This window comes from Lampetra fluviatilis, chromosome 68 (assembly GCF_964198595.1).
Source record: "Lampetra fluviatilis chromosome 68, kcLamFluv1.1, whole genome shotgun sequence".
NCBI lineage: Eukaryota > Metazoa > Chordata > Hyperoartia > Petromyzontiformes > Petromyzontidae > Lampetra > Lampetra fluviatilis.
In genome coordinates, this window is record NC_136342.1 from 2,458,676 (window position 1) to 2,482,658 (window position 23,983).

General features: G+C 58.4%; 1 protein-coding gene across 1 annotated transcript; it reads left to right on the forward strand.

Moving 5' to 3' along the window:
- The first annotated feature begins 248 nt into the window (after nucleotides 1–248).
- SAPCD2 (suppressor APC domain containing 2) lies at nucleotides 249–23,029 on the forward strand. Its single transcript, XM_078882978.1, has 9 exons — nucleotides 249–316; nucleotides 4,045–4,938; nucleotides 6,794–6,874; nucleotides 6,926–7,154; nucleotides 8,023–8,183; nucleotides 9,783–9,902; nucleotides 13,690–13,791; nucleotides 14,692–14,799; nucleotides 18,344–23,029. Exons 1-9 carry the CDS (start codon nucleotides 293–295, stop codon nucleotides 18,473–18,475), a joined length of 1,851 nt encoding a protein of 616 aa, XP_078739104.1. The 5' UTR covers nucleotides 249–292; the 3' UTR covers nucleotides 18,476–23,029.
- Nucleotides 23,030–23,983: the final 954 nt, after the last annotated feature.

Below are 23,983 nucleotides of genomic sequence, written 5' to 3' on the forward strand. Positions count from 1 at the left end.
CGTAAGTCGAGGAATCGTCGTATGTAGGGGAATCGATTCCCCGCTATCCACGAATCGCCTCGTCGATTTTCCTTTGCGACCGTTAGGCCGGCCAACGACAACGTTAACGACGTAATTTCAAACGAGCCAATCAGAGGCCGTCTAGCGGCGCTGCCGCTGCCCTCCTCCAATGGGAGAGCGTCTCCGCTCAAAACAAGGGCGCGCGGCTCAGCCAATGGGAAGCGCGCTATGCAAATGAGATGGGGGAGGGGAGGGGCTTGTACGGGTGAACGCGGAAGTGGAGTGGACTCCAATGCGGCCGTTCGTACCAGAATTGGTGAAGTATGGCAGCGATCGATCGCTTCGATTCTTATATCGATCCATCGATTTCCGATCGAGTGTGTGTGCGGGCGCGCGCGTGAGGGAGCGGTGGTGCAGCGGTTAGCGCGCTGAGCTACGAACCTGGCGACCCGGGTTCGATTCTCGCTCACGGCCAACATCGCCAGTGGCGATTAATCTGGACCGGTCCTGGGCCTCCCCTAGGTCGACTCGGCCTTAAATGAGTAACCTGGCGCGGTGCGTAGTAAACATCGCCGCTGGGGAGACAAAGGCGGCCGGGCGTGGTGCTGGCCACCCACCCCCTCGTGTGCCACAGCGCCGGTAGCCTTCATAGGTGCTGCTACTCGCTACTCGCTAACAGCACTTGCCCCTACAGCCTGTCACAGGCTACACGGGTGAGCTTTGTCTTTGCTTTGCGGACAGCACTTGCCCCTACAGCCTGTTAAGAGGCTACACGGGGGATCTTTGTCTTTGCCCGCGGACAGCACTTGGCCCTACAGCCTGTTAGAGGCTACACGGGGGATCTTTGTCTTAGCTTGCGGACAGCACTTGCCCCTACAGCCTGTTAGAGGCTACACGGGGGACCTTTGTTTTTGTGGTGGTGGGCACCCACACCCTCAGTGTGTGTGTGCCGTCCGTCCTTCATAGGATGCTGCTGCTAACAGCACTTGCCCCTACAGCCGGTCAAAGGCTACACGGGGGAGCTTTGTCTTTGCCCGCGGACAGCACTTGCCCCAACAGCCTGTCACAGGCTACACGGGGGAGCTTTGTCTTTGTGGACAGCACTTGCCCTCAATCATCTGCGTGACGCTCCACTGAGGGGTGTGGATCTTTGTTTTTGGGACAAGGTTAAAGAAAAAAATTAACCCGTAAAAACAAAGTTTTTCACTATAAATCCTTTATATGTGTGGCATCGGTTTTATTTTATTATTCATTTCTGTTTTTCTTGAGTAAGAGTTTCATTTTTATCACATTGGTATTTTAAATTAAATATGAAATTTTTTTTTCCTAAAAAGTGGAAAATTTTGGAATTTATTTTTTCACGAAAATAAATTGTCACGCACAACGAGTCTGTGTGCAAAATGTCAGCTCCATTGGATCACGGGAAGTGGGTTAAAAAAACGACCGAAAGATTTGCACGGTCGTAAGCGCGCAAGCAAGTGAACTTAATATAAAGGATTAAAAAAATTAGCCCGTAAAAACAAAGTTTTTCACTATAAATCCTTTATATGCGTGGCGGCTAGGGTCCTCTCGTCCTCTGGCTTGAGATGGCTGCCACCTATGGTCAGATGATTGTCTGGCAGAATTAAACAATTGGTAATTAAATATTTTTAAAAAATTCCCTAAACAGTGGAAAATTTTGGAAATTTTTTTTCACGAAAAAAAATGTCACGCACAACGAGTCTGTGTGCAAAATGTCAGCTCGATTGGATCACGGGAAGTGGGTTAAAAAACGACCGAAAAATTTGCACGGTCATAATCGCGCAAGCAAGCAAGTGAACTTAATATAAAGGATTTAAAAAAATTCTGCAGCTCGTGAATTAACCCCTCACTATGGGTCCAAAATCAATCAATTGCACCATGCCACTGCGTTTTTGACACCCCCCTCCCTCCCTCTACAGCGATGGCTTGAAATGTTATTAAATCCTTTATATTAAGTTCGCTTGCTTGCTTAGGACCGTGCAAATCTTTCGGTCGTTTTTTAACCCACTTCCCGTGATCCAATCGAGCTGACATTTTCCACACAGACTCGTTGTGCGTGACAATTAATGTTTAGGACAAAAATATTATATTTAATTACCAATTGCTTAATGGTGCAATGCAATCATCTGACCCATAGGTGGCAGCCATCTCAAGCCAGAGGACGAGAGGACTCTAGCCGCCACGCATATAAAGGATTTAGAGTGAAAAACTTTCTTTTTACGGGTTATACTTATTTTGCAGATTTTCTTTCTTTCTCTCTCTCTCTCTCTCTATTCCTTCAGGTCTATGGGTGACCGAGATCATTGTATTTATAGCTGCAGGTATTGCGGTCCATGCAAACATGACTCCTTGTAAAAAGGTGTCAGTTTTGTTGCCAGATAGAAGGGTAAAAAACCAATTATCATATTTTTACTGGCAAATGAGGTTCCCATAGTGTAGATGCTTGCCCCGAGCTCTCATACTCTGATGGTGCATTGTCTTTGAGTTGTGCGCCTTTTGGCGTCATCTGGTCCAACCCATGTGAGACTAGGCTCTGAGGAAAGCTGTCTCGGGTGTGGACCAATCAACTTCAAGGACAGTGCACATTATCAGAGTTATGTTCTTTTGTTTGTATTTATGACTGCAGGTATTGCGGTCTATGCAAACATGACTCCTTGTAAAAAGGTGTCAGTTTTGTTGCCAGATAGAAGGGTAAAAAACCAATTATCATATTTTTACTGGCAAATGAGGTTCCCATAGTGTAGATCATTGTCATCGTGTAAATCCTCCACCCAGACTACAGAACGCACTTCCATCAGAAGGATATCTCTGTCCCAGTCTGTTCAATTATTGTTAAATGCGCCTTCGAAACCGACTTATATATACGCTTCCGCTTATAGGGAAATAATAAAATAAAAAATAAAACATTTCAAATTTAAATTTCGATTTAAAGCTTTCGTGACTGCAGGGATTCATCTTCTTGGTTCTTTCGGTAAAGTCACGTAGAATGGAAATAATAAAATAATAAGAAATAACATTTTATGATGTAAATATATTCTTTTTTGATGTTTTATTTTTTTATTTTATTATTTCCATGTGTGGCTGTGTGTGTGGCTCTGTAGGGTACGGGTATCGGGTACCTGATTGCGACCTCTGGGATGAAGCCGTGTTGCAGGCGCGGGTGGGTTGATTCTAGGAACTTGAATTGTGAGAAGAGACAAGACGTTGGGAAATGAGTGACAATCACGGTGACTCACCAGTGACTCACGGCCTACCCGTACTCGTACCCGGCCGCACCAGGGTCGCAAACGGGTATCTGTACCCGGCCGGGTACGGGTAGCCGGGTATCGGGTAGAGTACGGGTATCGGGTAGGGTACGGGTATCGGGTACCCGGTTGCGACCTCTGCCATGCGTTCTAAAGGGGCCCTAAATTGAAAAAGAAAAACGACGCAAATATGAAAACACGGAAATAGTTTTACTTGCATAGTCAAGTAAATTGTATTTTTTCATCTGCTCTGCAGCCAGATGATACGACAAATCGCTAACATTAAACGCCCGGTCGTTCGCAAAAGTTGAAGGCGGTATAGTACTATAGTAATAGAGCAAGTGCAGAATCGCTGAATCGAGAGCTTGAAAGCGTTTAGCGCGGGGCCTTTGAAAGTGCGGGGCCTGTAGCTACTACATATGTAGTAGCTAATACATTTGTAGTAGCTACTACATATGTAGTAGCTACTACATTTGTAGCCGCTTTTGCTACGAGGATCATCCACCACTGCGCGGAGGCAGTGACTCACGGCCTACCCGTACCCGGCCGCACCAGGGTCGCAAACGGCTACCCGTACCCGTACTCGGCCGGGTACGGGTAGCCGGGTATCGGGTAGGGTACGGGTATCGGGCACCCGGTTGCAACCTCTGGTTTGCGCGATCCGCCCCAAACGAACAACCTCGATTACCAGAATCCGCACGGCGTGCACGTCCGCTCTTCCCCGTGACTGCGAGGGCGCGTGCTGCTCGATTGACCGGTGTGTCTCCTCCCTGCACAGGAACGTGGAGTTTCCACCGCCGCCGCCGCAACCGGCAAGATGAGTGCTGTGGCCGCTCTCCCCGGTCGCCACCTTCGCCCAACTCCTCAGCAGCAGCAGCAGCAGCTGCATCAGAAAGAGTGGCGGCTGCAGCAGCAGCACAAGCAGCAGCTGCATCACCACCTGCAGCGTCAGCAGCAGGAGCAGCAGCAGCAGCAGCGGCGGCAGCAGCAGCAGCAGCACAATCAGCAGCAGCGTCTGCGTCAGAAGCACAAGCAGCAGCTGCAGCATCATTGGCAGGAGTTGCAGCAGCAGCAGCAGCAGCAGCAGCAGGACAGGCAGGAGCATCATCTGCAGTCGCATCATCGTCATCAGCAGGAACAGCAACAGCAGCACAATCATCAGCAAGAGCACAATCAGCAGCAGCAGCTTGAGCGTCGTCATCACGATCATCGTGACATTCGGCAACAGCAGCAGCAGCAGCATGAGCAGCAGCAGCAGCACGATCAGAATCGCAACCGTCATCGCCGACCGGACCGCGAGCGACACGACGCAACTCCGCTGCCCAGCGCCTTCGTCGAGAGCCTGCGGCCGCTGTTCGCCGCGTTAGACGACGTCGGCCGAGGAGTCGTGCACGTGGCCGAGATAGAATCTCGCTGGGGCGGTGGCGGTGACGGTGGCGGCGGTGACGGTGTCGGCAGCGGAGTTCTCGCCGCGCTCCGGAGGGCGGCTTCTCCCGGAGGTCACCTGACCTTCGAGCGCTTCGCCGCGGGTTTGGGTCGCGCCGCCGAGGAGATGGACGCGACGGAAGAACCGGAGCCGGTGCCATCCTCCTCCTCGTCGTCGTCGTCGACGTCGTCGTCAACGTCAACGTCAACGCCGCCGACCCCTTCGTCGCCACCGGCATCGCTGTCGGTGAGGTGGTGGAGCGATTAATAACAATAATAATAATAGTTCAATTTGTAACGCGGCTGGCAAATTTGCAGACGTAGTGGCCGCAACTCAGAGGCGCGGAGCCAAGCTCAGAGTCGCTCGAAAGCGCACGTGGCTGTAGAGGTGAGTTTTAAAGTGTCTCTTGAAGGAGGCGATTGAGGCGATGCTGCGAATGTGCAGAAGTGGTGACATCGTTCCAGACTGTTGGGGCTGCCACCGAGTAGCGGCGCGTAGACACGACGACCATCCTGGATCTTGGTATTGAGAGGAGGTCGTGAGTCGCGCTGCGCAAGGCATCTGCCGTGTGCTGAGCTCTCCGCACCGCACCACACCGCACCGACAGGGCCCCGTGCCGCGCTGGCACACCGGGCGGGGGTCACGGAGACTCCGGAGTGAAGTGGCGACGCCGCTGGGCACTCGGCCCGGAGAAAAGCGGACCCGTTGAACAGAGGGTTGTCATGACATTGGCTCGCTGTGTGTGTGTGTGTCTGCCTGTGTGGCTCTGTGTGTGTGTGTCTCTCTGTGTGTCTGTGTGGCTCTGTGTGTCTGTCTGTGTGTCTGTGTGTGGCTCTGTGTGTGTGGCTCTCTGTGTGTGTCTCTGTGTGTCTGTGTGGCTCTGTGTGTGTGTGTGTCTGTGTGTCTCTGTGTGTGTCTGTGTGTGGCTTTCTGTGTGGCTCTGTGTGGCTCTGTGTGTGTCTGTCTGTGTGTCTGTGTGTGGCTCTGTGTGTGTGGCTCTCTGTGTGTGTCTCTGTGTGTCTGTGTGGCTCTGTGTGTGTGTCTGTGTGTGTGTCTGTGTGTCTCTGTGTGTGTCTGTGTGTGGCTTTCTGTGTGGCTCTGTGTGGCTCTGTGTGTGTCTGTGTGGCTCTGTGTGTGGCTCTGTGTGTGGCTCTGTGTGACTCTCTGTGTGTGGCTCTGTGTGACTCTCTGTGTGACTCTCTGTGTGGCTCTGTGTGTGTGGCTCTGTGTGTGTGGCTCTGTGTGGCTCTGTGTGTCTGTGTATCTGTGTGTGGCTCTCTGTGTGTGGCTCTCTGTGTGTGTCTCTGTGTGTGTCTCTGTGTGAGTCTCAGTGTGTGTCTCTGTGTGAGTCTCTGTGTGAGTCTCTGTGTGTGTCTCTGTGTGTGTCTCAGTGTGTGTCTCTGTGTGTGTCTCTGTGTGTGTCTCAGTGTGTGTCTCTGTGTGAGTCTCTGTGTGTGTCTCTGTGTGAGTCTCTGTGTGAGTCTCTGTGTGTGTCTCTGTGTGAGTCTCTGTGTGTGTCTCTGTGTGAGTCTCTGTGTGTGTCTCAGTGTGTGTCTCTGTGTGTGTCTCTGTGTGAGTCTCTGTGTGTGTCTCTGTGTGTGTCTCTGTGTGTGTCTCTGTGTGTGTCTCAGTGTGTGTCTCTGTGTGTGTCTCTGTGTGTGGCACTGTGTGTGTGTCTGTGTGGCTGTCTGTGTGTGGCTGTGTGTGTGTCTGTGTGTGGCTCTGTGTGTGTGGCTCTGTGTGTGTGTCTGTGTAGCTGTCTGTGTGCCTCTGTGTGTGTCTGTGTGTGACTGTGTGGCTCTGTGTGGCTCTCTGTGTGTGGCTCTCTGTGTGGCTTTATGTGTGTGACTGTGTGTGTGTCTGTGTGTGAGTCTGTGTGTGTGTATCTGTGTGTGTGTCTGTGTGTGTGGCTCTCTGTGTGTGTGGCTCTCTGTGTGTGGCTCTGTGTGTCTCTGTGGCACGGTGGTCGAGAGTGGGTGGGTGGTGACGGGGGGGGGGGGGTCACGGTAATTCGTTGACCCCGTGCCCCCTTACGGGACATCTTTGACAAAGAGCTTGATGGCTCATCGGATTCCTCCCCCCCCCCCCCGTGCACCACCAGACGACGGCCACTTCGGCAAAGCCGACGGCGGCGATGCGCCTTCGGCCCGCCAGCGGAGCTGCCGGTGGTGGTGGTGGCAGTGGTGGTGGTGGTGGCGGTGGTGGCGGTGGTGGCGGTGGTGGCGGTGGTGGTGGTGGTAGTGGTGGTGGTGGTGGCGGTGGTGCCGCGTGGGAGAAGCGGGCGTCGTTGGCCACACGCAGCCTGCAGTCGCTGGACGGGCTGGACTCCCTGGGGCCTCCTCCTCCTCCTCCACCACCTCCTCCACCACCACCACCTCCACCACATCCTCCACCTTCCTCCCCGCCGCCACCACTGCCTCCTCCTCCGCTCGTGCCTCGTTTGCTGAACCCCGCCGTTGATGGTGAGTGGGTGGGTGGTTGGGTAATTTGGTGGGTGGGTGGGTGAGTAAGTAATTTGGTGGGTGAGTGGGTGGGTAATTTGGTGGGTGGGGTGGGTGGGTGAGTGAGTGGGTGAGTGAGTGGGTGAGTGAGTGGGTGGGTGGGTGAGTGGGTAATTTGGTGGGTGGGTGGGTGGGTGGTTGAGTGGGTGGATGAGTGGTTGAGTGGGTGGATGAGTGAGAGGGTGGGTGGGTAATTTGGTGGGTGGGGTGGGTGAGTGGGTGGGTGAGTGGGTGGGTGGATGAGTGAGTGGGTGGGTGGGTGTGTGAGTGAGTTGGTGGGTGGGTAAGTAATTTTGTGGGTGAGTGGGTGAGTGGGTTGGTGGGTGGGTAAGTAATTTGGTAGGTGGGTGGGTGAGTGGGTCTTTGGGTGAGTGAATGTATGAGTGGGTCATTGAGTGGGTGATGATGATGTTGATAGTGATGATGGCGGTGATGTTGAAAGCGGTGATGATGATGCTGATAGTGGTGATGATATTGATGGTGATGTTGGTGATCATGTCGATAGTGATGGTGGTGATGTTGATAGTGATGATGGCGGTGATGATGCTGATAGTGGTGATGATATTGATGGTGATGTTGGTGATCATGTCGATAGTGATGGTGGTGATGTTGATAGTGATGATGGCGGTGATGATGCTGATAGTGATGATGATATTGATGGTGATGTTGGTGATCATGTCGATAGTGATGTTGATAGTGATGTTGATAGTGATGATGGCGGTGATGATGCTGATAGTGATGATGATATCGATGGTGATGTTGGTGATCATGTCGATGGTGATGTTGTTGATGTTGTTGATGTTGTTGATGTTGTTGATGTTGTTGATAGGCGCGATGAGGGTGATGGGCCGTTCTCACAGTGACAGCAGCACAGCGGCGATGGCGATGATGGCGATGTGCGACGCTGAGCCGCGGAGAAACAGGAGCTCAGCGAGGGGAGAGCACAGAAGGCACACCATCACCACCATCACGGGACTCGACCATCACACGGTACATCACCATCACCACCATCACGGGTCTCGACCATCACACGGTACATCACCATCACCACCATCACCACCATCACGGGTCTCGACCATCACACGGTACATCACCATCACCACCATCACGGGTCTCGACCATCACACGGTACATCACCATCACCACCATCACCACCATCACGGGACTCGACCATCACACGGTACATCACCATCACCACCACCATCACCACCATCACCACCATCATCACCACCACCATCATCATCATCACCACCATCACGGGACTCGACCATCACACGGTACACCACCACCATCACCACCATCACCACCATCATCACCACCATCATCACCATCACCACCATCACCACCATCACGGGACTCGACCATCACACGGTACACCACCATCACCACCACCATCACCACCATCACCACCATCATCACCACCATCATCATCATCACCACCATCACGGGACTCGACCATCACACGGTACACCACCATCACCACCATCATCATCATCATCACCACCATCATCATCATCATCACCACCATCACAGGTCTCGACCATCACACGGTACATCACCATCACCACCATCACCACCATCATCACCACCATCATCATCATCACCACCATCACTGGTCTCGACCATCACACGGTACATCACCAACACCACCATCACCACCATCACGGGTCTCGACCATCACACGGTACACCACCATCATCACCACCATCAGCACCATCACTATCACCATCACACGGTACATCACCATCACCACCATCACCACCACCATCACCACCATCACGGGTCTCGACCATCACACGGTACATCACCATCACCACCATCATCACCATCACCACCATCACCATCATCACCACCACCATCATCACCATCACCACCATCATCACCATCACCACCATCATCACCATCACCATCATCACCATCATCACCATCACCACCATCATCACCATCACCATCACCACCATCATCACCATCACCATCATCACCATCACCACCATCACCACCATCACGGGTCTCGACCATCACACGGTACATCACCATCACACGGTGTGGCGTGGTTGTTGGTGGTCATGTTAATGTGTTTTTATAGTAACGGTGGTGGTTGTGATGGTGGTGGTTGTTGGTGGTGGTGGTTGTTGGTGGTGGTTGTGGTGGTGGTGGTTGTGGTGGTGGTTGTTGTTGGTGGTTGTGGTGGTTGTGGTGGTGGTGGTTGTGGTGGTGGTGGTGGTGGTGGTGGTGGTTGTGGTGGTGGTGGTTGTGGTGGTGGTGGTTGTGGTGGTGGTGGTGGTGGTGGTTGTGGTGGTGGTTGTTGTTGGTGGTCGTGGTGGTGGTGGTTGTGATGGTGGTGGTTATTGTTGGTGGTGGTGGTTGTTGTTAGTGGTGGTGGTTGTGGTGGTTGTGATGGTGGTGGTTGTGATGGTGGTGGTTGTGGTGGTTGTCATGGTGGTGGTTGTTGTTGTTGGTGGTTGTGGTGGTTGTGATGGTGGTGGTGGTTGTGATGGTGATTGTTGTTGGTGGTGGTGGTTGTGGTGGTGGTGGTGATTGTTGTTGTTGTTGTTGGTGGTGGTGGTGGTTGTGGTGGTGGTGGTGCAGGTGGCGGCGGTGCATCAGCAGGAGGCGCTGGGCTCTGCTCTGCGTGCCCTCGACTCGGCCCGGGGTCGCCTGCAGGACGAGGTCACGGGGAGGGGGCGGAGGGACGGAGGGGCTCCCCCGGTAACCACGACACACCGTGCCCCACCGTGCCCCACCGTGCCCCACCACGCCCCACCACGACCCACCAGGACACACCGTGCCCCACCGCGCCCCACCACGCCCCACCGTGCCCCACCGTGCCCCACCACGACATACCGTGCCCCACCGTGCCCCACCGCGCCCCACCAGGACACACCGTGCCCCACCACGCCCCACCACGCCCCACCGTGCCCCACCGTGCCCCACCGTGCCCCACCACGCCCCACCGTGCCCCACCGTGCCCCACCACGCCCCACCGTGCCCCACCGTGCCCCACCACGCCCCACCGCGCCCCACCACGCCCCACCGTGCCCCACCAGGACACACCGTGCCCCACCACGACACACCGTGCCCCACCGTGCCCCACCGTGCCCCACCGCGCCCCACCAGGACACACCGCGCCCCACCACGCCCCACCGTGCCCCACCGTGCCCCACCATGACACACCGTGCCCCACCACGACACACCGTGCCCCACCGTGCCCCACCATGACACACCGCGCCCCACCAGGACACACCGTGCCCCACCACGACACACCGTGCCCCACCGCGCCCCACCAGGACACACCGCGCCCCACCACGCCCCACCGTGCCCCACCGTGCCCCACCACGACACACCGTGCCCCACCGTGCCCCACCACGCCCCACCGTGCCCCACCACGCCCCACCAGGACACACCGTGCCCCACCGTGCCCCACCGCGCCCCACCACGCCCCACCACGCCCCACCACGACACACCGTGCCCCATCGTGCCCCACCGCGCCCCACCACGCCCCACCACGCCCCACCACGACACACCGTGCCCCACCGTGCCCCACCGCGCCCCACCACGACACACCGTGCCCCACCGTGCCCCACCGCGCCCCACCACGCCCCACCACGCCCCACCACGACACACCGTGCCCCACCGTGCCCCACCGTGCCCCACCACGACACACCGTGCCCCACCGTGCCCCACCGTGCCCCACCACGACACACCGTGCCCCACCGTGCCCCACCGCGCCCCACCACGACACACCGTGCCCCACCGTGCCCCACCGTGCCCCACCACGCCCCACCACGACACACCGTGCCCCACCGCGCCCCACCACGACACACCGTGCCCCACCGCGCCCCACCACGACACACCGTGCCCCACCGCGCCCCACCACGACACACCGTGCCTCACCATGCCCCACCACGACACACCGTGCCCCACCGTGCCCCACCGCGCCCCACCACGCCCCACCACGCCCCACCACGACACACCGTGCCCCACCGTGCCCCACCGCGCCCCACCACGACACACCGTGCCCCACCGCGCCCCACCACGACACACCGTGCCTCACCATGCCCCACCACGACACACCGTGCCCCACCGTGCCCCACCGCGCCCCACCACGCCCCACCACGCCCCACCACGACACACCGTGCCCCACCGTGCCCCACCGCGCCCCACCACGACACACCGTGCCCCACCATGCCCCACCACGACACACCGTGCCCCACCGCGCCCCACCACGACACACCGTGCCCCACCGTGCCCCACCGCGCCCCACCACGACACACCGTGCCCCACCATGCCCCACCACGACACACCGTGCCCCACCGCGCCCCACCACGACACACCGTGCCCCACCGTGCCCCACCGCGCCCCACCACGCCCCACCACGCCCCACCACGACACACCGTGCCCCACCGCGCCCCACCACGACACACCGTGCCCCACCGTGCCCCACCACGACACACCGTGCCCCACCGTGCCCCACCACGACACACCGTGCCCCACCGTGCCCCACCGCGCCCCACCACGACACACCGTGCCCCACCGTGCCCCACCACGACACACCGTGCCCCACCGCGCCCCACCACGACACACCGTGCCCCACCGCGCCCCACCACGACACACCGTGCCCCACCGTGCCCCACCGCGCCCCACCACGCCCCACCAGGACACACCGTGCCCCACCACGACACACCGTGCCCCACCGCGCCCCACCACGACACACCGTGCCCCACCGTGCCCCACCGCGCCCCACCACGCCCCACCAGGACACACCACGCCCCACCACGACACACCGCGCCCCACCACGCCCCACCACGCCCCACCACGACACACCGTGCCCCACCGCGCCCCACCGCGCCCCACCACGCCCCACCACGACACACCGTGCCCCACCGCGCCCCACCGCGCCCCACCACGCCCCACCACGACACACCGTGCCCCACCGCGCCCCACCGTGCCCCACCACGCCCCACCACGACACACCGTGCCCCACCGCGCCCCACCGCGCCCCACCACGCCCCACCACGACACACCGTGCCCCACCGCGCCCCACCACGCCCCACCACGCCCCACCACGACACACCGTGCCCCACCGCGCCCCACCGCGCCCCACCACGCCCCACCACGACACACCGTGCCCCACCGCGCCCCACCACGCCCCACCACGACACACCGTGCCCCACCGTGCCCCACCACGCCCCACCACGACACACCGTGCCCCACCACGACACACCGTGCCCCACCACGCCCCACCACGACACACCGTGCCCCACCACGACACACCGTGCCCCACCACGCCCCACCACGACACACCGTGCCCCACCACGACACACCGTGCCCCACCACGACACACCGTGCCCCACCGCGCCCCACCACGACACACCGTGCCCCACCGTGCCCCACCACGACACACCGTGCCCCACCGTGCCCCACCACGACACACCGTGCCCCACCGTGCCCCACCGCGCCCCACCACGACACACCGTGCCCCACCGTGCCCCACCACGACACACCGTGCCCCACCGCGCCCCACCACGACACACCGTGCCCCACCGCGCCCCACCACGACACACCGTGCCCCACCGTGCCCCACCGCGCCCCACCACGCCCCACCAGGACACACCGTGCCCCACCACGACACACAGTGCCCCACCGCGCCCCATCACGCCCCACCACGACACACCGTGCCCCACCGTGCCCCACCGCGCCCCACCACGCCCCACCAGGACACACCACGCCCCACCACGACACACCGCGCCCCACCACGCCCCACCACGCCCCACCACGACACACCGTGCCCCACCGCGCCCCACCGCGCCCCACCACGCCCCACCACGACACACCGTGCCCCACCGCGCCCCACCGCGCCCCACCGCGCCCCACCACGACACACCGTGCCCCACCGCGCCCCACCGTGCCCCACCACGCCCCACCACGACACACCGTGCCCCACCGCGCCCCACCGCGCCCCACCACGCCCCACCACGACACACCGTGCCCCACCGCGCCCCACCACGCCCCACCACGCCCCACCACGACACACCGTGCCCCACCGCGCCCCACCGCGCCCCACCACGCCCCACCACGACACACCGTGCCCCACCGCGCCCCACCACGCCCCACCACGACACACCGTGCCCCACCGTGCCCCACCACGCCCCACCACGACACACCGTGCCCCACCACGACACACCGTGCCCCACCACGCCCCACCACGACACACCGTGCCCCACCACGACACACCGTGCCCCACCACGACACACCGTGCCCCACCAGGACACACCGTGCCCCACCGTGCCCCACCGCGCCCCACCACGCCCCACCACGCCCCACCAGGACACACCGTGCCCCACCGCGCCCCACCACGCCCCACCACGCCCCACCAGGACACACCGTGCCCCACCGTGCCCCACCGTGCCCCACCACGCCTCACCATGCCCCACCGCGAGGGATTACTGTATTATTACAGCGCTTGCACCGCCGGTATTTTGCGTTGGCCCGGCAGCAGGGTCACCCGTCGGACGTGAACCCGGCCCGCCTGGGGCAGCTCTACCACAGGATCCAGGAGGCGACACGCATCCTGGCGGAGGTCACCGAGTCGGCAAAGGTGACGGCGCCGTGACATCGTCGCGGCTAGAAAAACACAGTTTTTTTTAAAATAAACAGCCATGGGTAAGATAATTGTTTTTTTTACCCTTCTATCTGGCAACAAAACTGACGCCTTTCTTTCACAAGGAGTCATGTTTGCATAGACGACAATACCTGCAGTCGGAATGCCAACAAAAAACATAACTCTGATATTGTATGTGCACTGTCCTTGAAGTTGATTGGTCCACACCCGAGACAGCTTTCCTTAGAGCCTAGTCTCACATGGTGTTGGACCAGATGACGCCAAAAGGTGCACCATGGGTAAGGCCCCTCCCCTCCCGCCACGTGAGCTGCTTGCGTAGCTATCTTTCATTCAGAAGCGACAACCCCCCCCCCCCCTTACCCACCCCCCTTACCCACCCCCCGACCACGGCGAGAGAGAGAGAGAGACACGCAGACTCCAAATATACAGCAGCAGCAGGCGTCGTCAGGGTCAGGATCGAACCCACGACCTCCTGCGTACCAGGCGAGGTAGTTAACATCTCCTAGCCACCGTGATGATGATGAGAGACGCAGACTCCGAATATACAGCAGCAGATGTCGTCAGGGTCGGGATCGAACCAACGACCTCCTGTGTACCAGGCGAGGTAGTTAACATCTCCTAGCCACCGTGATGATGAGAGAGACGCAGACTCCAAATATACAGCAGTAGCAGGCGTTGTCAGGGTCGGGATCGAACCCACGACCTCCTGTATACCCGGCGAGGTAGTTAACATCTCACCCACTCACCACCACCATCACGGGGCTTGATCATCACCACCACCACCGCCATCATCATCAACAACATCAACAACATCATCATCATCATCGTCGTCGTCTTTATTGTGAATGTGTCCATGTTGCTGTTGGGGGGGGGCAGGCCGGGACTTGCGGGGCCGAGGGCTACGGGCCCCCCACGGCGCCCAGCGCCAGCGTTCTGCAGCAAGCACTGTGTGTGCTGCGCGACCAGAACCGGCTGCTCACGCGGGTGAGTAGCAGCTCCCTCGCACCACGCTCACCCCTCACCACCACCACCACCACCACCACCCTCACCACCACCACCAGCCAGGTGAGTAGCAGCTCCCTCGCACCACGCTCACCACCACCCTCACCACCACCCCTCACCCCCACCCTCACCACCACCAGGTGAGTAGCAGCTCCCTCGCACCACGCTCACCCCTCACCACCACCACCACCACCACCCTCACCACCACCACCAGCCAGGTGAGTAGCAGCTCCCTCGCACCACGCTCACCCCTCACCACCACCCTCACCACCACCCTCACCACCACCACCAGCCAGGTGAGTAGCAGCTCCCTCGCACCACGCTCACCCCTCACCACCACCACCACCCCTCACCCTCACCCCCACCCTCACCACCACCACCAGGTGAGTAGCAGCTCCCTCGCACCACGCTCACCCCTCACCACCACCCTCACCACCACCCTCACCCCCACCCTCACCACCACCACCAGGTGAGTAGCAGCTCCCTCGCACCACGCTCACCCCTCACCACCACCCTCACCACCACCCTCACCCCCACCCTCACCACCACCACCAGGTGAGTAGCAGCTCCCTCGCACCACGCTCACCCCTCACCACCACCCTCACCACCACCCTCACCCCCACCCTCACCACCACCACCAGGTGAGTAGCAGCTCCCTCGCACCACGCTCACCCCTCACCACCACCCTCACCACCACCCTCACCCCCACCCTCACCACCACCACCAGGTGAGTAGCAGCTCCCTCGCACCACGCTCACCCCCTCACCACCACCACCACCATCACCCTCACCACCACCACCAGCCAGGTGAGTAGCAGCTCCCTCGCACCACGCTCACCCCTCACCACCACCACCACCACCATCACCCTCACCACCACCACCAGCCAGGTGAGTAGCAGCTCCCTCGCACCACCCCTCACCCCCCACCACCACCCTCACCACCACCACCCCCCCAGGTGTGTAACTCCCTCACCCTCACCCTCACCACCACCACCCCCCAGGTGTGTAACTCCCTCGCCCCTCCCTCCAGCTCACGTGTCTCCCCGTGTCCCCCCACGTCTCTCCCCGTTTCTCCCCACATCTCACCAAATCTCCCCGTGTCTCTCCACATCTCCCCAAATCTCCCCGTGTCTCCCCGTGTCTCTCCCCACATCTCACCAAATCTCCCCGTTTCTCCCCACATCTCACCACATCTCCCCGTGTCTCTCCCCACATCTCCCCGTGTTTCCCTGTGTCTCCCAGTGTCTCCCCGTTTCTCCCCACATCTCCCCAAATCTCCCCGTGTCTCCCCACATCTCACCAAATCTCCCTGCGTCTCTCTCCACGTCTCCCCGTGCCTCCCCGTGTCTCCCCATTTCTCCCCACGTCTCTCCCCACATCTCCCCGTGTCTCCCCGTCTCTCCCCACATCTCACCAAATCTCCCCGCGTCTCTCTCCACATCTCCCCGTGTCTCTCCCCACATCTCCCCGTGTTTCCCGTGTCTCCCAGTGTCTCCCCGTTTCTCCCCACATCTCCCCAAATCTCCCCGCGTCTCTCCCCACATCTCCCCTTGTTTCCCCGTGTCTCCCAGTGTCTCCCCGTTTCTCCCCACATCTCCCCAAATCTCCCCGTGTCTCTCCCCACATCTCCCCGTGTTTCCCCGTGTCTCCCAGTGTCTCCCCGTTTCTCCCCACATCTCCCCAAATCTCCCCGCGTCTCTCCCCACATCTCCCCTTGTTTCCCCGTGTCTCCCAGTGTCTCCCCGTTTCTCCCCACATCTCCCCGAATCTCCCCGTGTCTCCCCACATCTCACCAAATCTCCCCGCGTCTCTCCCCACGTCTCGCCGTGTCTCCCCACATCTCACCAAATCTCCCCGTGTCTCTCCCCACGTCTCACCAAATCTCCCCGCGTCTCTCCCCACGTCTCGCTGTGTCTCCCCACATCTCACCAAATCTCCCCGTGTCTCCCCACATCTCACCAAATCTCCCCGCGTCTCTCCCCGCGTCTCCCCGCGTCTCGCCGTGTCTCCCCGTGTCTCCCCGTGTCTCCCCGTGTCTCCCCACATCTCACCAAATCTCCCCGTGTCTCCCCACATCTCACCAAATCTCCCCGCGTCTCTCCCCGCGTCTCGCCGTGTCTCCCCGTGTCTCCCCGTGTCTCCCCGTGTCTCCCCACATCTCACCAAATCTCCCCGTGTCTCCCCACATCTCACCAAATCTCCCCGCGTCTCTCTCCACGTCTCCCCATGTCTCCCCGTGTCTCCCCACATCTCACCACATCTCCCCGTGTCTCTCCCCACATCTCCCCGTGTTTCCCCGTGTCTCCCAGTGTCTCCCCGTTTCTCCCCACATCTCCCCAAATCTCCCCGTGTCTCCCCACATCTCACCAAATCTCCCCGCGTCTCTCCCCACGTCTCGCCGTGTCTCCCCGTTTCTCCCCACATCTCACCAAATCTCCCCGCGTCTCTCTCCACATCTCCCCGTGTCTCTCCCCACATCTCCCCGTGTTTCCCCGTGTCTCCCAGTGTCTCCCCGTGTCTCCCCACATCTCACCAAATCTCCCCGCGTCTCTCCCCGCGTCTCGCCGTGTCTCCCCGTTTCTCCCCACATCTCACCAAATCTTCCCGCGTCTCTCACCACATCTCCCCGTGTCTCTCCCCACATCTCCCCGTGTTTCCCCGTGTCTCCCCGTGTCTCCCCGTGTCTCCCCACATCTCACCAAATCTCCCCGCGTCTCTCCCCGCGTCTCGCCGTGTCTCCCCGTTTCTCCCCACATCTCACCAAATCTCCCCGCGTCTCTCTCCACATCTCCCCGTGTCTCCCCGTGTCTCCCCACGTCTCTCACCAAATCTCCCCGTGTCTCCCCGTGTCTCCCCGTGTCTCCCCACATCTCACCAAATCTCCCCGCGTCTCTCTCCACATCTCCCCGTGTCTCTCCCCACATCTCCCCGTGTTTCCCCGTGTCTCCCAGTGTCTCCCCGTGTCTCCCCACATCTCACCAAATCTCCCCGCGTCTCTCCCCGCGTCTCGCCGTGTCTCCCCGTTTCTCCCCACATCTCACCAAATCTTCCCGCGTCTCTCACCACATCTCCCCGTGTCTCTCCCCACATCTCCCCGTGTTTCCCCGTGTCTCCCCGTGTCTCCCCGTGTCTCCCCACATCTCACCAAATCTCCCCGCGTCTCTCCCCGCGTCTCGCCGTGTCTCCCCGTTTCTCCCCACATCTCACCAAATCTCCCCGCGTCTCTCTCCACATCTCCCCGTGTCTCCCCGTGTCTCCCCACGTCTCTCACCAAATCTCCCCGTGTCTCCCCGTGTCTCCCCGTGTCTCCCCACATCTCACCAAATCTCCCCGCGTCTCTCTCCACGTCTCCCCGTGCCTCCCCATTTCTCCCCACGTCTCTCACCAAATCTCCCCGTGTCTCCCCGTGTCTCCCCATATCTCACCAAATCTCCCCGTGTCTCTCCCCGCGTCTCTCCCCGCGTCTCGCCGTGTCTCCCCGCGTACCCTCCACGCCCCCCCCCCCCCCCCCCCCCCCCCGGGTGCAGGAGGTATCCGAGAAGAGCGACCGCATCTCCCAGCTGGAGCACGAGAAGTCGCTGCTCATCCAGCAGCTGTTCGAGGCTCGCTCGCGTCACCACGGCAACGCCAGCCTCCTCGCCGACTCCACCTTCATCTGAGCGCCGTCCCACCAAGCCCCGCGTCGCCCCCGGCAACCGCCTTGTACACCCCCCCCCCCCCACCCCGCCCGCCCCGGGATATCGGCGCAACCCGTTGCACGGACGAGGGTCTGCGCGACGCGACGGACCAGTTGCTGCAACCGGCGGTTGCCGGTGGCGGTGGCGGCGGCGGCAGCGTCTGGAGCCCGGCCGCGACGCCACGCGGGGGAGAAGACGAAGAAGTCGTTGAAGCAGCACCAGTAGCAGTAGAAGCAGCAGCAGAAGAAGCAGTATAAACAGCACCAGAAGCAGTAGAAGCACCAGAAGCAGTAGAAGCAGAAGCAGCAGCAGCAGTAGGAGCAGTAGCAGTAGAACCAGCAGCAGCAGAGCCAGGCTCTGCTTTGTTCGTGTGTGTGTGTGTGTACGTGTGTGTGTGTGTGTACGTGTGTGTGTACGTGTGTGTGTACGTGTGTGTGTGTACGTGTGCGTGTTTGCGTGTGTGTGCCTGTTTGCGTGTGTGTGTGTACGTGTGTGTACGTGTGTGTGTGTGCGTGTACTTGTGTGTGTGTGTGTACGTGTGTGTGTGTCAGTGTTGAGGCTGTGTGTGTGTCAGTGTTCAGGCTGCATGGGTCAGAAGAAAGCTGCCTCTACGTTCAATTTGCACCCTCCGCTAATGGGCCACTAGCGAGCCTAATGCATGTCGCTCGATGCACGTAAAACGAATGCCCCCCCCCCCCCGCATCTCGAATGGTATAATCCATGCCCCGCTTAAATCGCAAATGGCATGCTCCGTATAGCTGTGGGGTCGTTGCCGAGAAGGCCGTGAGATGGATCCGTGAGAAGCGGTCTCACCCCGCAGTTACCGCTAACGCAGAGGTCGCAACCGGGTACCCGATACCCGTACCCTACCCGATACCCGGTTACCCGTACCCGGCCGGGTACGGGTAGCCGTTTGCGACCCTGGTGCGGCCGGGTACGGGTAAGGAATCAAAACCCCATTGGAACCTCATTTGCCAGTAAAAATATGATAATTGTTTTTTTACCCTTCTATCTGGCAACAAAACTGACACCTTTTTTACAAGGAGTCATGTTTGCATAGACCACAATACCTGCGGTCGTAATGCTAAACAAAAAACACAACTCTGGTAATGTATGCACTGTCCTTGAAGTTGATTGGTCCACACCCGAGACAGCTTTCCTTAGAGCCTAGTCTCACATGGTGTTGGACCAGATGACGCCAAAAGGCGCACAACTCAAAGACAATGCACCATCAGTGTATGAGAGAAACCTCATTTCTTTAATCAAAACCCGTTTGCGACCTCTGCCGCTAACTCAGCGGTCGATCTTCTCGGCTACGAATGCGACTACTTTGACGATCTCGCCCCCCTCAACCACTCCCCCCCCCCCCCCCGCACGTATGAAACGGCACTACCCCGCGTCCTTACATAGCACGTGCCTCTTCGGCAAAACCCCGATGCATGGGATCGTCTGCTTGCAAACGACACGCACCACGCGGTGTACGGTATACAGATCGGCTCAAACCCTCGCGTCAAAGCCACGTGACTCCTGTGTAGCCACTCCCCCCTCCTGCCCCTCCCACTCTGAACTCCTCCCCCTTTCTCCGTGCCGGCGTCCACTGTGAAAACAGACTCCTCCGTGCGGATCTCTCTTGCTGATCGCTCCACCGTCCAATCACACTCTTCCATCTCTGTCATCGTCGTCATCGTCACCAGGGTGGTGGCGCCTGGTGTACAGGAGGTCGTGGGTTCGATCTTGACCCTGACGACGAATGCTGCTGTGTATTTGGAGTTTGAGTCTCTCTCTCTCATCATCATCATCACCACAGTGGCTAGGAGATGTTAACTACATCGCCTGGTGTACAGGAGGTCGTGGGTTCGATCTCGACCCTGACGACGCCTGCTGCTGTATATTTGGAGTTTGCGTGTCTCTCATCATCATCATCATCACGGTGGCTAGGAGATGTTAACTCCCTCGCCTGGTGTACAGGAGGTCGTGGGTTTAGGTCCTGACTCTGACGCCTGCTGCTGTATATTTGGAGTTTGCGTGTCACTCATCATCATCGTCACGGTGGCTAGGAGATGTTAACTCCCTCGCCTGGTGTACAGGAGGTCGTGGATTTAGGTCCCGACTCTGACGATGCCTGCTGCTGTATATTTGGAGTTTGCGTGTCTCTCTCTCCCCGTGGTAGCGTGGGATCGCTCTGTTGTATTCTCAAATCTTGTAACTCAAATTTAACCCACTTCCCAATGCGTTATCGACTGCAAACTTGGTATACTTGTGTCGTACCGATGACAATACTATATTCTATCGTAAAAAATGTAAAAAATATTTTTTCACATTATTTTTTACATGTTATGTTTCGGCTTGGGTCTAATTGTCAACGCTCAACTGACGTTGGCTGTAAATCACCACGGCCCCCTTACGTTGTGGCAAGCTTCGGGGCCACCTCCTGGAGTCGTGGAGTTCTGCCATTACTCGTACGGTACATTTCATTAAAGCGTGTATTTTTTTAAAAGTTTTTTTAAAAATATTACTTATTTTCCTCCGGGTCCTCCGTCGTTATTTTTTTCTTTCCCGCAAGCGTCGACAGTCGCGGCGACGACGACGACGACGACGATGATGATGATGATGAGACACTTTGTTGAGCTTTCACTTGTGCACCGTTAACCACGGGTTGCTTAGCCTGCATCGCTTAGCCTGGTTAACGTTGAAGTAAAAAAATCTCCACCCTCTCATCAACCTACGACATCTTGGGGGCCCAACCATTCCTCATCCTCCCCATCCTCCTCTCTCCCTGCTGCTCGTCCTGATGAACTATGACCCCCATCCCCTCCCCCCTCTCTTCATCTTGCTGACCTCTGCCCCAGCCTCCCGTTCCCTATTACCCGTAATACAGCAACTAATATTGCGCAATACAACGTCGCCGCTCCCACTATCCGCGGGCATGATGTCGAGGTCCGACGTTTGCACGGCGGACCGGCTTGAGTTTTTTTTGTTTGTTTTGCCACAAAGCACAGACGCCCGCCGCCGGCTTGTCGGTCGGTCGGTCGGTCGTTGGTCGGATGTCATCGGTGACGTCGCAGCGTCGGTGTGGCGATGACCGACCACTGCTACCCACCCCCGCGGGCAACTGGCCCGGTGTGCCCTCACTACCCAGACTGCCCAGATTACCCAGACTGCCCAGATTACCCAGACTGCCCACACTACCCACACTACCCAGACTACCCACACTACCCAGACTGCCCAGATTACCCAGACTGCCCACACTACCCAGACTGCCCACACTACCCAGACTGCCCACACTACCCAGACTGCCCAGACTACCCAGACTGCCCACACTACCCACACTACCCAGACTACCCACACTACCCAGACTACCCACACTACCCAGACTGCCCAGATTACCCACACTACCCAGACTGCCCACACTACCCAGACTGCCCACACTACCCAGACTGCCCAGATTACCCAGACTGCCCACACTACCCAGACTGCCCACACTACCCAGACTGCCCACACTACCCAGACTGCCCACACTACCCAGACTGCCCACACTACCCAGACTGCCCAGATTACCCAGACTGCCCACACTACCCAGACTGCCCACACTACCCAGATTACCCAGACTACCCACACTACCCAGACTGCCCACACTACCCACACTACGAAGACTGCAAACTCCACTCACTCACTCTGCAGAACAGGGGCAGATCATACAAACTCCACTCACTCGCTCTGCAGAACACGGGGAGATCATACAAACTCCACTCACTCACTCTGCAGAACAGGGGGAGATCATACAAACTCCACTCACTCACTCTGCAGAACAGGGGCAGATCATACAAACTCCACTCACTCGCTCTGCAGAACACGGGGAGATCATACAAACTCCACTCACTCACTCTGCAGAACAGGGGGAGATCATATAAACTCCACTCACTCACTCTGCAGAACAGGGTGAGATCATACAAACTCCACTCACTCACTCTGTAGAACAGGGGGAGATCATACAAACTCTACTCACTCACTCTGTAGAACAGTGGGAGATCATACAAACTCCACTCACTCTGCAGAACAGGGGGAGATCATACAAACTCCACTCACTCTGCAGAACAGGGGGAGATCATACAAACTCCACTCGCTCACTCTGCAGAACAGGGGGAGATCATACAAACTGCACTCACTCTGCAGAACAGGGGGGGAGATCACACAAACTCCACTCTGCAGAACAGGGGGAGATCATACAAACTTCTCACACAGAGAAGCACTCGCATCGGGAATCAAACCCAGCCCCTTGTTGCTGTGAGGCACAGGCGTAGTGGACCACTACTCCATCACCACCCCACCTCCGTATTATTTCAGCTCCCGATCTGTAATGTTTACGTGGTTTTTTTAAATTATCGTTCATGTTACGTCCTTTTAACTTACGCTTATGTAACCTCTTGTCAATTAACCGCAGTAACCGATGCAATACTTTGTCGTTGATGTAATTGTTCGTGGTTATGATCGTCTGCCATTCGTTTTTTTTACGACGCAAATACAATGCTTAGTCAAGTCTGCATTCGGCATTGAATCATTGTTGGCTCAAGGTTCCGTGTTCTGATATTCCTGTGAAGGCAGAAGACACAGCATTATGGAGGAGCCTTAGTCTGGCTCTGTGAGTCTCGGTGATTAACACTGAACCCTGTGGGAGCCTTAGTCTGGCTATGTGAGCCTGTATGATCAACACTGAACCCTGTGGTAGTCTTAGTGATTAACACTGAACCCTGTGGGAGCCTTAGTCTGGCTATGTGAGCCTTGGTGATTAACACTGAACCCTGTGGTAGTCTCAGTGATTAATACTGAACCCTGTGGGAGCCTCTGTATGGCTCTGTGAGTCTCAGTGATTAACACTGAACCCTGTGGGAGCCTTAGTCTGGCTCTGTGAGTCTCACTGATTAACACTGAACCCTGTGGGAGTCTTAGTCTGGCTCTGTGAGTCTCACTGATTAACACTGAACCCTGTGGGAGCCTTAGTCTGGCCCTGTGAGCCTCAGTGATTAACACTGAACCCTATGGGAGCCTCAGTCTGGCTCTGTGAGCCTCAGCGATCAACACTGAACCCTGTGGGAGCCTTAGTCTGGCTCTGTGACCCTCAGTGATTAACACTGAACCCTGTGGGAGCCTTAGTCTGGCTCTGTGAGCCTCAGTGATTAACACTGAACCCTGTGGGAGCCTTAGTCTGGCTCTGTGAGCCTCAGTGATTAACACTGGACCCTGTGGGAGCCTTAGTCTGGCTCTGTGAGCCTCAGTAATTAACACTGAACCCTGTGGGAGCCTTAGTCTGGCTCTGTGAGTCTCAGTGATTAACACTGAACCCTGTGGGAGCCTTAGTCTGGCTCTGTGAGCCTCAGTGATTAACACTGAACCCTGTGGGAGCCTTCGTCTGGCTCTGTGAGCCTCAGTGATTAACACTGAACCCTGTGGGAGCCTTCGTCTGGCTCTGTGAGCCTCAGTGATTAACACTGA

What these genes read in the sequence shown, in the direction of transcription:
- SAPCD2 (XM_078882978.1), top strand. Translation starts at nt 293, where the DNA reads ATGCGGCCGTTCGTACCAGAATTG. An exon ending in CCGGTGGTGGTGGTGGCAGT is followed by an intron (nt 6,875 to 6,925) that starts GGTGGTGGTGGT and finishes GGCGGTGGTGGT; the next exon opens with GGTGGTAGTGGTGGTGGTGG. An exon ending in GCTGAACCCCGCCGTTGATG is followed by an intron (nt 7,155 to 8,022) that starts GTGAGTGGGTGG and finishes TGTTGTTGATAG; the next exon opens with GCGCGATGAGGGTGATGGGC.